Source organism: Aptenodytes forsteri, unplaced genomic scaffold, assembly GCF_000699145.1.
Source record: "Aptenodytes forsteri isolate BGI_AS27 unplaced genomic scaffold, ASM69914v1 Scaffold82, whole genome shotgun sequence".
In the NCBI taxonomy this organism is placed as follows: Eukaryota; Metazoa; Chordata; class Aves; order Sphenisciformes; family Spheniscidae; genus Aptenodytes; species Aptenodytes forsteri.
In genome coordinates, this window is record NW_008795490.1 from 3,227,316 (window position 1) to 3,242,151 (window position 14,836).

The following is a 14,836-nucleotide window of genomic DNA, read 5'->3' on the forward strand; positions in this document are numbered from 1 at the left end:
TAGTTATTATTCATGTTTTTATGTATTTTAAAAGTTAGCAAGACAAATATTTGAAATTGAAAATTATATTTTAATAAGGTTAGAGATTAAAAATATGTTTTAGTAAAATACACTTTAAAATATGGAAAAGGGAGCAAAAATATCACCTTAAAATTAGGCAAATTAAAAATAAACTGACAAAAAAAATTATATGATCTCTCTACTTTCAACTAGCTCCTATCACAGTAGTTTACAGAGAATAAAACATAATATTTTATGTCTAACATATTTTGTTTTAAAATTGACTAAATTATCTGTGGATAAGCACTGTAGTTACATATACAGATAACCCTGGAGTAGGCGAATTCTTTAACCTTATCCACTGAATAAAAATTTAGCTGGTTTATAATAAAGAATTTCTGTGCATATGGCAATGAAAACATTCAGAAATATTTTTGAACTTTACAATTTTATTTAATGATTTCTCTGGAAAAAAATCTACTAATTTAAAATCAAAGGAACAGAAATAAATAGTAATATAGCTGATGGCTTTTTCTTTTCAGCTTATAATCCTTGTAAACCCATATTAAGTTACATACTTAATTTATTCAGGACAGACAGAAGAGGAAAAGCTATAGTTACACTCTACCGTCTTCTCCATAATTAACATGTTTTATCCTTTGGCAGCCTAATCTACAGGTCAAGTCACAGGTATTTCTTCCATTGATTTCATTTTTTTTTCACTTTGAGTGACAACCATTTCAGCCTGGTTAGCAGTGCTAAAAGTTTATCCTGGTTTTATACAGGAGCATAAACTTCTATTTTCACCAGCTGCACAAACAATGAATATGTGATGTAGACTTAGGAGGGCTGTACAAGTATACATCACTTACCTGCAGCAAGGAGTTGCTTCAAAGGGTGAGTTCTGTCTCAGAAAGAAAAATAAGGACATTTGCTACCTCTGATCTTCACTTGGTCTTAAAAGTGTTTGAGGCTTGAGCTGAGCCTGGTTTTATCATTTCAGACAACCTCTTTTGTATATTTTTTTTCATCAATATAAGTAATGCAGTTTCAAATATTACCAAATTAAAGCAGTAATCTTTCTTAAGTAGAAAAGCCCTCACATTCCTAAAAGTTTCATTGCTTGTTTGAGCACCAAGTATCATAAAATATAAAGTGTTTCTTGATTTACCACTTTAATTACTATGAAAAGCAGTATGGACAGGAGAAGACATAGTCCCAGAATTTGGAGTCAGAAAGTCCAGGCTGTATTTGTAACTGAACCACTGCATGACCACGGACCAAGCATTTCGTATCTCCTTTGCTTTACATTTAAAATAGAATAACAACATTCATCCCACTTGTGACGTTCTTCGCAACTTGCAATAAGAAAATGACATGTGATTTAGGTATCGTTATGTCCTATTCTATGTCTGGTTTATGTTCCAATAAGCTAAGAACATTCTAAAAACTATTTCTGAAAAATGTTGTGTTGGTCATGGATTTGTTTTGCTTAATGTGAACGCTCAGGAGGAAAATGTTTCATGAAGATCCAGCTACCACCTTCAAGAAAAGATCATGGAGTCCCTGAACACTGTTTTTCTCACATCATGCATTGGCAAAAGAATGAGCCTGCAGGTCAAAGAGCTGCATCTCCCGGAAATCAAGTTGTTCTTAGTGCGAGAGCTACCATTAGCTGCCCCACAAGTCAGTGTTTTGCAATAACATTATTGCTACTTAGTACATTGTAACAGTTTCTTTTTCTTTGAGTATTCCCAGAGGAAGGAGCACTTATGCTCTAACTGCTTAAAACATGCACAACCGGTACCTTTGATTTTGGTCACCAGAATTTAAGAAATTGGTATGGAAAAGAATAATTACAGGCATTTAATTTGCTTCAGTGTCAATATGTATGGATAGGAAAACTGAAAGCATTTTAATCATATTCAAGACTGGCAAGTAAACATAAAACAACATACCGAATTACTGTCTACTCCAGAAACTTTGTGAAAACCTTGCTATAGTGAGGATAAAGCTGTTCCGTATGAACAATGAAAACCTTGCTCTTGATTGAAACTCCAAGGGAAGAGAACCTTTCTTCTGTTGCGATATGCAAAATGCAGAAAAAGGGTTGTCTTCACCTTGTTAAGAAAGTCACCCGTCAGGGTATAATCTATTTACAAGAGTGCTGAGAACACTGAAGAATATTATGAGTACTAACAAGAGATTAAGTACAGTGAGTATTAACATGCTGAGAGTATAAATAGAAATATTAAAAAGTGTGCTCCTTATCTACTTCATGGCTAATTCATAGCAGAGTGGTGGGACTGTGGTAGTGGTGTAGGACACTAAGACATCTTGTTTTATGTATTTTACATTTGTATATCATGTACAAATACTGAGAATATAACTGCCATTTAACAGAGGTGAGGAAACCAGAACAAATATGAACTGCTTACTTTTCCAAAGCTCTTTCTAAAATGTATACAGTGAGACTGGAAGTCCTGCGGTGCTCTTACTGATTTACTTACCTTTAACATACAACACCTTGCATTTTTTTTTACCCTGTTTCAGTGGGCTTTTCCTACTACAGTTTAACATCACGACTTATTACACAACCACAATGTGGCATAAAGAATGACAGGGGCATGGAGCAACTCACAAACTTTCTGGCCTTCATACTGGTACCCAGATTTTTTATCTAGGGGTACATAAGTAAATGGTTGCAGAGAGTAAATTGTGCTGCCTGTTGCGAGTATTTTTAAGGCAACACAGAGCTTTTTAATTTAAAAACATTATGTGTATTTTTTACAAGCAGCTGGTGTTTAAAGTATGTTTGTAAGCAAATTGCAATTGATGTCTTCTCTACTAATTTGGTGTCCAGGGACAATCTTGGAAATTAGATCTACATATGACTAACGAAAATCTGTTGTACAATGTAATTAACTGAGCCGAGGTAGACCCTTATAAAATGACACTAAACATAAGAGGTAAGTCTCAGAGGTCTTGTGTCATCGTGTTTGCGTTATGATTCATGCACGAGCCAGCTACCAGTGAAGCCCCTGGAAGGAGCCTTCGTCCCTGCTGAGAAGGGGCACTGCGCTCTCTGGTGGGCGTACAGGAGACACGGGCAGAAAACAGCAGTTTCGGGAGGTGGCAACCAGTGAAACGCCACCGTAGCCGTACCCATCCGAAGTCTCTCATGTGAAGCTGTAGCCGCCGTGTGTTAGCCCTGGAAGAGCTATACCTCCTCCTGAAACACGCAGGTGTCTTCCAAGCCCGGTCCTTCTGCTCAGCAGCTGAGGACCGCCTGAACTTTACATGCCCACAGCAAATACTTTTGGTTAGAGCCAACTCCGACCTTCACGATGCTCTCGGTGCAGGTCCAACATGGGTTGAGGAAGCCAGAGTAACTAGGCCATTTAATGCAACAGCAGCATTCACCATTGCTATCCTGGTTTGCCTACAAGGTAGCATCAAATGTCCAGAGGCCTTTGCTTTGCAGCAAACACACACGCGGATAACATGCTGTGTTAGCTACTGAAAGGCCATAGTCCTACACAAAGACTGCCCCCCACCCCGGGCCTTACAGCCACCCCAGCTGACTTCCCCAACCCTTCCTCTGTTCCCCACCGTGCCCCAGCACAGCCCCTGCTCCAGCATCAGCCTTCCTGCACCCCCTTGCCAGGCACAGCTGCACCAGCCAAGGGCAGCAGCGCTTCTGGCACTTCCCAAAAGTTAGCCCAGCACTTAGGAGGTGCAAAATAGGGCAGAGGAGGGGCAGGGTTCCCTCCCTTTCCCCAGCCATGGCCCTGCTCAGCCAGGGGACATCCTCAGGGCTGGCCCTGGGGCCATGGGCTGGCCCTGATACTGCAGCTGACTGAGGGCTGTGCAGGACTGCTTGTATCCCCCCAACACCAAACCAAAACCTACACAGCAGTCAGCAAACATAGGGAATTACATTTTTTTGCATCTTAATTTCTCAAAAGACCTCCCAAGTCCTTGGCTTGTTTGAGTGCTGTACTGAGGCACCGTGAGGGCGGTTCTGAATGCAAAGAGCAGAGCAATACTAAACCTTAAGGGACAAACCCTCAGCTGCTGAACCATCTCAGTGGCCGTTACAAGAATGTCTATTCCTTCATTTGAACTTTGCAACTATTTCTGCATGTGCCAGCAGGCTCAAATAGACCCTGGCTGCTTTTATTTTGTGCTAGGAATGTCAGCACTATGTTTTTCCCTCTCTCCTTATGTTCCCCTGGACTCCTTCAGAGAAGAAACCACTCCGACAAAGTAACATTAAAATTGAGTGGACCTGACACGACAATTGGTTCATCCTCAGGTAAAGACTTACATTCCAGCAGTTGTCCACCTCTGTAAATCCTCATCCTCTACTCCAAAGTTTAAATGTATTAGAGGGGGAATCTTTTCTATCATGGCAAGTGTATTCCAAAATCAAGCATTTATCACAGCAATTGCCCGGTTCATCCTTCCATTCAGGTAATGGCATTTCAGCTCAAGACACCAGCTCCTCCTAACCACAGCGGAGGCCCTGTATGAGAAGTTGCCTTACATATTCATGCTCTGCCTTTTAGATATTTTGCAAGTCAGCACCATCAGCTTCTGCCAGAAGACACGTCCAGGTCACGCCACAGCAGTCGCGCAGCTGAGGTGTTCACCGAACCTCAGTCGATCAGGAACACGACGTCCGACCCCAGGCAAAGCTCTGTTTGCTGCTTGCTCCAGACCTGCGCTGAGGGCTTGATGGGACGGCTTGCACCACTGCTTTGGAGTGTTGGCTTTGCTCTCCACTTGTCACTACAGGGGCACAAGGCGGGCAAAACAAACGTTATGTTTTTAGGGCAGTCAATCACTCCTTGAAGAAGGCATGTGCATTTAGCAGCAGGATAAAGCTTTTATGGAAGGCACCTGTATTTTTTTAAGTTTAGCAAACATACATATCCTACACAAATACGTTTGAAACAAATGTTAAAATCAGTAATTGAATTCAAGGTTTGGGTTTTGTTCTTTTAATTGCAGATTTAATGCGATTACCCTTGACTGTAGTAACTAGATGGATAACTACAGTCAGCAGAGGTGGAGGAAATATACCCTCCATGAACGCAGCAAGAAGGAACTCAATGAATCTGGCTTCATGCAGTGTTTCAAGAGCACCATCTTGTGGTTTTCCCTTTCCAGAACATATTTTATTTTTTTAAAATCTCTATACAACAGCATAATTTCCTCAAAAGGGTTGTCTGCCCTTGGCTTTAGGAGTAGATATTTTGGGAGGTGGGGAGGGAATTCTTATCACAATCTTAATCTAGATTCCTTTTTTTAAACTATGAGTCAGGGCAGACTTTGTATTTTTACCACTAAATATTCCAAGCTTTTTTGAGAGTGATCACTGCTCGAACTTTGAGTTTTAAACTTTTTTGTCAAACAAAACATTCAACATGCTAAAATGTCACTTCTTTGCGGTGGAGCCTTTGGCTAGTGACAGCACATCTGACACATGCTGCAGTTTTGCCACACGTTAGAAATCAGCCTCGGAGGTGAACAGCTAGGCTGTGTGCTGTGCTAAGGTGCCAGCAATTGCAGAGCTCAAGTAAGAGGTTTTTTTTTTTCTGTTTTGGTTCCTCCCATCCTTGGGGGGATAAGACTGTCCCACAGTCCTCAAAGCACAAAGGCTGCTGCTGGAGGGTAAATTACACTGATAAGTGCATACAGACTCGTCCTTGTTTTTACAAGTGATTATATCATCAGATTAATCATCATTATCTGACACTTCTCTCCAGCTTCTCTGGTCGCTGTGGTGGGACAGCTGAGATGATTGCCTTTAATGCTTTGCAGAAAGACGTAAGCATCTCGAGCAGCTCCTTGGGTTTTTCAGGACAGCATTGTAAGTGCAAGAGAGAAGAGCTGCAAAATGTGGATATTCAATATTGATTTCAGAAAGTCCTAAACCCCTGCCTCTGCCTGCCTCCCAGCTAGGGTCAGGATGAAGTTAAGGAATATTCTGGCTCCACAGTTGTTCAGGCCAGGGGGAACGGCCGCTAGCCACGGCAATTTACAGAGCAGAGAAACATCCCGCCCTTCTTCACCATGCAGAGCCATGCCTAGAGATAAGCAAGTAACTGGGAGAAATCTGTACTCTTGCACCAGCCAGACAGGGGACTCTGTCAGCCTGCTGGTATTTATCACGCCCCATAGATCTGAAAGGCGTATATAATGTGAGTAAGAAGCTTATCACGTTCCTGCAATGTGACTGGGGCTGCCAAACGTTGAGTCTGAAAGTGGTTTTGACAACCCAGCTGTAGTAGTTGGGGACAACTCATCTCCATATGGCAAGTGCTATGCTCTTATGCTAGGTACAACTCTCAGGTGATTACATATCAAAGGCAGGTTCAAGATAGGCTCAGCACAGACATTAACAACAATTTGCACCTACCACTTTGTTCCCACCTTTGGCACATAAATCACTCTCCTCAGCACTGGTTAGGGCACCTGCTAGTACTAACATCCAGCACCCTCACCCTCTGTAAGGAGCTGCTTTCTTGCTCAGCAGTAGATGCCAGCATGCCTGGGTGGGGACTGATTGTCCACTCTGTTTTTTTCTGCCGTACACCATTCACTGAAACTATTTATGAGGAGACCAACAATCATGTGGCTTTCAGTAGGATGCATAGTTTTTATTCAGGTCCAGTGCTCAGCATTGTTGGGCAAGGTTTCAGCTGTTGGGTAAGATTATCATACAGGAAGAAATAGCTGTGTGGCCACCACAGATCCCCATACTTCTCTTTAGAAATTTTGATAAGAAAATTGCAAGCATTGTTAACAGGTCAAGGTCCTTAAGGAGCTGTCACCCACCTGTTGAAGGCTGCGACCTTGAATGTCTATTCCGATTATTAACACTAAAGCTGGTAGGCAAGGGTCTGAGGATCAGGAGAAGACAAAAATGGTTGGGCAAGAGGAAAGAAACAGCCACAATGGTTTGCAGCAGACCCATTACAGCTTGGCCAAAGCTTCATTAGAAGTCAAGTAATCTGACCTTTCCATCAAGGTTTCAGGTAGAAGGTAGTTGCCTCTTATCACTCAGAAGTTAGTGAAAAATGTCTGTTTCTTCATATTGTTCATCTCCAGTTGTGACCACTGAAACCATGTAGTCCAATTCTTCCCCCTTATCTGGAGGTAACAAGGAATTTTCCCCAAAATTCTAAATTTCTACAGGAAACAAATGAACAAGCAGCTGTTCTTCACTCTCTCCATGTACAAATTGTTAGGCTTACTAGACAGTGGCTAGTTCCCCTTAGTAAGCTCAAAACCTGAAAAGGTAAACCTGCTAAGTTTGTAACATCCACACAAATTTTAATTCAAGATGTATCATACTCTGCAACACCAGTCTGAGTGTGGATGCCTGTGCCACATTTCTCAAAATCAATGTACAAAAGGGCAGTTCTGTCCAGATCACATTAAGGTATCTGTGCTCTTCAGGACACAGGAATTTCAGTAGACACAGGTGAAAATTTTCTAACAAACTTTTGCTTATAATATTTATCTATCTCTGCTCAGCCTACAGCCTAACAGACTCACTGTGGTTGCATGCGTATTAAGCCCCTGACCACTGCCTTTTCCTTGTCTCAAACAATGCTGGAGACACCAATATCCAGTAGTTGAGGGCTGTTACTTCCTATACAAACACCATTCTTTTTCTGGCCTGCAGGACTGGTTGGTAAAGGTGGTATGGTCTAATTACCAGAATAAGGTATAATAGGATGGAAGGCTTCTACCTTTCATTCTCAGATCTTGAGCACATCCATAAGTGGACTTAAATAGACAAAAGATTTATGGAATGAAAGTTCTTAATATAACTCAGCCAGCCTATTATTTTAAGTCTCAGGTTTAGGTTAGGAGATTAAGCTCGCCACATAAAAGCAGAATGCTAGAGGTCCTGCTCAACTGTTTCTACCACTGCTGTCACAAATAGAAAATTAACAAGTGCAGGAAAAGTTGCCATGCAGTATACAACTGCTGTCCCAGTTCAAGGAGCAGGACCTACAATGCTGCCTTCCAGTCAGGTATCTACCTACTAACGGGGAAAAAAACTACCCAAACCCCAAACACTTCCACGACCAATCCTTTTCTTGAAAGCTTGCCTTTCTTTGCTGTGGAATCACCAAGACTTTACTGACAGTGAGCTAGTTCTGCAACAGCAACATAAATTCAGCCAATAGAAAATTTTCCATTGAATGCGTTGGTTCAGAAACTGTCAGCAATTACTGCTAAGAGCCTTTAGGTAAGCTGCAGGAACGCAGCACAAGAATGGATTCCGTATGTTTTACACAAAAACAGGAGATTTGCTCTTTGTTAAATCAACATTTGAGAAGCACATACTAGAAAACTTGAGAAATGAGCATGAAAAGTAGTCTTTTAGGATGATAAATAGGAAGTCTGGATTTGCCAACCAAGTTGTTGAGAACAGTAATTTATTTTCACATTTACAAGACAAACATGAATAATATTTAAAGTAGTATTTACAAATATATACAAATATAAAAAAAATTATCTTATGATTTGGAAAAAACTGGCAAAGTATTTTTTTTAGCAGTATAGCCAAGATACAGTACTTTTTTTTTTTAAGTTGGAAAGGGTATCACCTCAGTTCAAGGAAAACCTGCAGTTTCTGAATGAAGAAGGAAGAGCAACAAGTTAAGATTCACAAAGGGTAAACTATCAGAGAAAATGGTATTATGAACTGTCACATTTTAAAATTAAGGCAAAGCCTTGGAGAAAAAAATCATAAAATCTAGACTCCCTCATAATTCTATGTTAAAAGGGATTTCACTCACCTCACTTGACATTCTCACTATAAATGCTTTTAAAAGACTTTTGACCAAGAGTAAACATTTAAATAAAACACAGTTTACGCTTCCCCCTTCTGGCATTCAAGAATTGCTAGGGTTACACATGGAAGACTACTTGCCAAAACTTTTGTTTTGTTCAATATTATTGTGGGGTGTTTTGAAGACTGGAACGCAATAGACAAATTGTCAAGACAATATTTAAAATGTTATTAGAATCCATATCCAGAATTTTCTTTTAAATTTATAGATAAGACTTTTTTAAATTGATATTTGTGATGATTCCTAGGAATTTCAACACGACCAAATAGTACAGAGGAATAATAAAATTAACCCTTTTTTTAATATAGAATAGCAGAAAGCATTTTCTTGTTTGATTTTCTTTGTGGATAACTTCATATCCTAAAAAAACTTCTTGGGACATCTGACAATCTGTACTGGGAGGGATGGATCACAATCGCCGTAGATTCTGTTTGCTTTTCTTAGTCCCAGGAAGCGGCCCTAGCTTAGAGTTGGGTTTCACTGGTTTGCAACTCATACAGTCACTGGAGCTGTGATAGCTGCACATGCACTTTGTGCAAAAGTCAAAGCCACAACTTTCACGATTGCACGTCGCTCTTTGTAGATAGGAGTCATACTTTGCAGGTGAGCCACAGCGATGGCAGACTTTAAGGCTTTCAGTGTTTTTCAAGGTCTTCGCAGCCTGTTGGAAAAAGTGTGTAAAGAAAATCATGAGTGGAGGGTAAATACACACCCCAAACTCTCCCTGACGTTATGTAAGTGCCACAAAATGTATTATAACTTCTCCTACTCTAGAGACATAAATTGCAAATTTAGCCTAATTCTGGTTGTATCAAATTCTGATGGAGAACAGGAATAATCAGTATATAACTGCGGGTACTTTGGACTGGAATAGAGGTAGCCAATTTAAAATTCTTTAAATTTTAAATTTAAAGGACAGACAGACTAAATGCAAAGCAGTAAGAAAAACAGCCCTCCTGAATCCTCCAAACCTCATCCAAGGATGGTGATTTAGTTAACGTTAATTTAAAAAGAGAAAATCAATCTGAATTCCATTTAAATCATTAACATTTTTGAAAAGTGAGCAATGCTGTGTCCAGAAATCTCAGCTTTGGGACTCTTGGCTTGAGATACCCAATGGAAGCAATTCCTACTTCTCTCCAATGAATTCATTTTTGACACAAACAGATCCACCATTCAAAATCATTCAGCATTAGAAAATTATAGACCTGTATAACACCTTATATCACTCAATTGTTAAAAGCAAAATGTTTCTATAATCTAAATGTGTGTGTATAGAAATATATATATTTATAAAAAAAATTTAGACTGCTACTTCACTGTACAGTTGAACTTTCAGATTCCTAATGCTACAAAGTACTATATAGTAGTATTAGAGCAGCTTGATCATACTTTCCAGTGCAGTTATATCATCTTCTCTTATTGCACCAATTTGCAGAACACGACTTTTGAGCTTGAGTATAAAAACTTTTTCTAGTTAGGAAAATCTGTTGCTTATTAACAAACAACAAAACTTTCAGTAAACATTTTTAAAAATCTTATAAGACACTCGCAATGTAGACCAGCACCAATATGTGGGGAAATAAAAAAGCTTAAGAAAAACAACAAGGTGAAGGGAAACCTAGGCTGTTGGCAGTTATCAGCAACTCCAAATGTGTGACACACTACAAATACATAGTTAAAAAAAGCTATTTTAATGTCAGATAATTAGTTGGGAAAAAAGCATATAATCAACAGGAGAAATATTCATTTGTTTAATTTTTAAAAAATAAGAACTATTTAGTCTTTGGTCTTTTTTTTTTTTTTTAAATTGCCCATCAGTGTTGAAGCAAAATTGACAGTTTTTGTGGGATTGCTTATCTGGAAAACATGTGATTCGTTATAAGCCCATAGCAACTAAGAGGAAACGATTAAACATTTTCATGCCTAATCCAAGCCAAAATGTAAACCAAAAAAAAAAAATCACTACGCCATGTTGAGGGTACCTAGACACCTGGAGGGGTGGGGAAAGATGTAGAACATCCCAGTGTATCAATATTCTCCACTTAGTTTCTGACATTGTCTTAAAATAGGCTCAATAAGCAAAATCTGGCAGCCATACTAATAAGAGTTACAAGCACTTCAAACTGGAGATACTACTTTCAGAAAAATGCTTTACAAGCTGATCGTGTGCCAGACAACATGTGAGAAATTAAAGATGAATGGAAACCACCAGTTACCTCAGAAAACTCCACATGCCTGCTGTGATTCTTAGATGCTTTGGATCTGGTGCCTTTTTTAATCATGTTGTTTGGTGGGGTTGCTTTCTGAATGGAAGCTAAAGCTGCTCGGTAGAGAACATACTCCCTTGTTGCAGCATCCTCTGATGCCTTAATGCCATTCTAATGAAAAGAAAAACAAGAACAAAATTTGAGAAGAGACTTATCTGATACTGACTTTTTGTTTAATAGAAGTCAACGACTTATTTTTGATCCTTCCTTCTGGCTAGAAGGTTTCCAATAATAAAGCGTCATACCAAGTAGTATGCTACCAATTTTATCTTAGCTTTCTCAGTCACTGCTGTTACAAATGCATAGAACAGACCCCTAGTTCAGACCATCAAAACCAACCATCTTCTATTACATAATGCAACTTATTTTCATATTAACACATCATAATTATTTAGGCAGAGCATGTAACCTAGTCACTGCAATGTTTTAAAGCACAAAGCAATATTTCTAATTCTTTACGGTGAACAGGGATGCTTGAAGTTTTCCTTCTGAGAAGTAAACTCCTCCCGCCAATTTTCTAAGTTTGCAGTTCAGGTTAAAAAAAGCAGCATACAGTGGCAGGGAGGAAATCAAACTTTATGGGATGAATGTTCACTGGTGTCCAACTGTTTCATCCCAACAGGCTAGCACTGTAAAATACTACATAAAATTCAAACTAGTTGACTACCTTATTCTGTGGCAGATCCTAAGCCTTGTTTCATTGTGTCTCCATCTCTCAAGGAAGAAAAACACCCCTGATGTTTTAAGAGAGTCCTGCCTTGGTAAAGTGCAATGCTAGGGTGGTTGGATCTTGTATTTTTTATTTCATAGGACAAACAGGCATCAGGAATAGCTCACAGTGCAAAAAGCTTTTCAGTTTTCTGTAGCCAACGTGTTGCACTTCAGAGACTGTTGCTAGAAAGCATGAGCAGAGAACCTGAGTCACACAGTCAGCTGAGTGGTTTCTCTCAGTCTCTCTCCCTTCTGGATCAGTGGGGACGCTGAAGTAAGCAAGCCCCTGCCGAGAGCCTCTAGGGCTTGCCCAGCAGGCAGTGCTGGAACTGACCCTCTCCTTCCTGCCTTCCTCTGTAACACAGGACATGTGGAAGCTCTTGAGAACATCTGCATCTCTCCTTGGGTAACCTTCTCAGTCAACCTTCCTCGGGCTCCAAAGACAATGAAGTGACTAGCAACACCTGAGACAGGGCATCCTAAACAGAACAAACTCAGACACTCCCGTGATAACATTTTCAATCTAAGAAACTCTTCTGCGATCTCTTAAGGCTGGGAGGAGTCTTGAAATAGCAGAAAGACACTGCTGGTTTAGGCCCGACATATCTAACAAGTGTGGAAACTTACAGAAAGGTTTTTCACAGCTTTACTATACGTTTGGAAAATCCATTTATCTTCTTGTAGAATCTTCTGCCATGTTGTGCTGACTTTGGCAAAACTGCAACGACAATGCAAACATATCAGTTACCTCCTAGGAAAGGGAAAACGTTTTTAATAGTGGGAATAACCATGTAATCTTTTTCTTTCATGTAGAAGATGGGATATGTTCACAGTTGTAGTCTTTAATTTGCCTTCTAGGGAAAAGACGCATTCTCCATATATATCGTGGCTTACATTGACAGCTCATGTTTTACTATATTAATACATAATACTAACCATTGAGTAAATGTCACCAGCCCCATATCTAAAACATTCTTAAGCCATCTCATTAGTTTGTTTACTTTCCCAATGAAATACAATGAGATCAATATACTTACTTTATTAAATCCATCTCACCGAGATGCCTTAAAATGTTTGCTAATATATGCTTCAGGTTCTTTTGGAAGAGTTCGGCAAGAATGTCTATTCTATCTAATCCCATTTTCTTTCCAATTAGGTTACAAAGTTCAACCTTTCCCCTAAAAACAATTCTGTCTACGGCAGCCCAAGACTTGAGATTTCTTTTACCACCTTTTTTCAAAGTTGAGCAAATCATTTCTTCATAATGGATTACTGGCAACAAAGTCTTCTTTGAAAACTGTGCTTGGTTTTGGTTCTTCATGAGGCAATGCTTTGGTGTGCCACAGAGATTCCCAGCCAAAGGTATACTATCCTCGTGTTCTATTGCATCAGCGTATTGGTTACTTAACATAGACGAATAACCACTGTCCTCATTCAATTTACTGTTTTCCAGTGCCTCCATTTCATAGATACCTTCATCAAGTCTCTGGGTTACTTGTTTGTTTTCTTTGTTATGTACAGGTCTTCCTTCATCTTCAAGATCTAGATTTCTGGTGGCCGCATGGTATGAGTCACTAAGGAGTATTTTCTGATGCTCTTCAGCACAGCTTTTACAAAAGCCTTCCTCATAATTCAAGGGGCAGGATTCTTCCAGACTTGTTTTCTCTACAGCAGATTTCAGTGGTGCAAACCCAGCGTGAAGAGACGTACAATCAAAATCACATTTCATTTTGAAAGAGTGGTTAAGGTTTGATTTCATTATTTTGTTTGTATCCTGCAAGAAACAACAAGGACAGTATTACAACACAGCATAAACTGCATCAGAAATTCTTTTTCTTATAAAGAACGGATCATGCCTTCCTTCTGCATTATGAATTTTAAGCTTTTATCTAACTCACCCTCTAGTGTCTAAAACACAGGCAACTAGCGGAACTAAGGATTTGAACAGCCACACATTAAATCTATGCAAAATCTTCTCAAAATTAGGGCTTTATGCTGCATATAACCGGGGCGAGAAAACTGGCTGGGTGACTGACTTTGTCACTGTTCCACCAGTACAGATGACTTTTAGACACACCAATGCCTCCACTTCCTACCCTCAATGCAGCGACATACTCGGGACACTTGCGGCGCCTGCAAGGGACGCCAGTGGCAGAGGCTCAATGAGTGACAGCAGGCCCCTGCAGGGGTATAAGCCAGGCCAGAGCAGCCTGAAGTTTGCATCCAAGGCCAGAGGCAATGCTGCCGATGCAGCCAGGTAGCCGGCATTTTTAGAAGGGGAGGAGGCTGGGTGGCACAGGAAAAGCTCGAGTGCTCACATGCGTGTGTAAATCACAATGGCAAGCAGCGACCATCAAACAATGGTCAAAGTGAAGTAAAGGTTACTTACAAGTATGATTGTAAGGGGGTGGGAGGTCGGTAGATATTATAGGGAAATTGAGCTTTTCTGGCCCCGTTTCTTTCCCCTCCCCCCGAAGTGCGGTGCTATCTATATTAACAATTGCGGGGGGATGGGCGAGGGCTGAAGGGGAGAAGGAAGCCATCTCTGTCGTCTTAAATCTAAGGGGAAAATAATTTTCAACATGCTTTGCGATGCGTAGGAAAAATAAGCTCCTCCATTTAAACTAGTTTTTTAAGGGATTCAAGCACTTCCAGCAGTTTCGGAAAAAAGTATTGGAAAAATGTGTTTCATGAACGTTTCAGAGAAAAAGTCCCTTCTTCGTACCTACGTTGGGTGGAAGAAAGGAGCAAAACCGCTTATGGCTTTGTACAGTGTGAGTCGGGGGAGAGATGCAAGCCCTCGCTAAGCCTCCTCCTCCCCCTCCCCCTCCGCTTGCGCGCCGCGAGCGAGCAGAGGAGCTTTTGGGCTGAAACCCTGCAGAACTGGGAAACGTCCCCCTCCTGCTTCGGGGCGCCAGGGCCGGCCCCGACCCCCCGGCGGAGCGGGCTCAGCCGCGGGCCCCCGCGGCGCTGTCA

General features: G+C 40.5%; 1 protein-coding gene across 1 annotated transcript in view; it reads right to left on the reverse strand.

The window, feature by feature from the left end:
* Window positions 1–9,288: 9,288 nt before the first annotated feature.
* FBXO5 (F-box protein 5) overlaps window positions 9,289–14,836 on the reverse strand; it is an 8,994-nt gene continuing 3,446 nt past the window's right edge. Inside the window, exons 2-5 of the mRNA XM_009281421.2 lie at window positions 12,898–13,634; window positions 12,488–12,578; window positions 11,099–11,260; window positions 9,289–9,540 (exon numbers count right to left, since the gene is read on the reverse strand). Of these exons, the coding sequence (XP_009279696.1) occupies window positions 9,289–9,540; window positions 11,099–11,260; window positions 12,488–12,578; window positions 12,898–13,619 (1,227 nt within the window). The 5' untranslated portion in view covers window positions 13,620–13,634. The remainder of the gene's footprint in view (window positions 9,541–11,098; window positions 11,261–12,487; window positions 12,579–12,897; window positions 13,635–14,836) is intronic.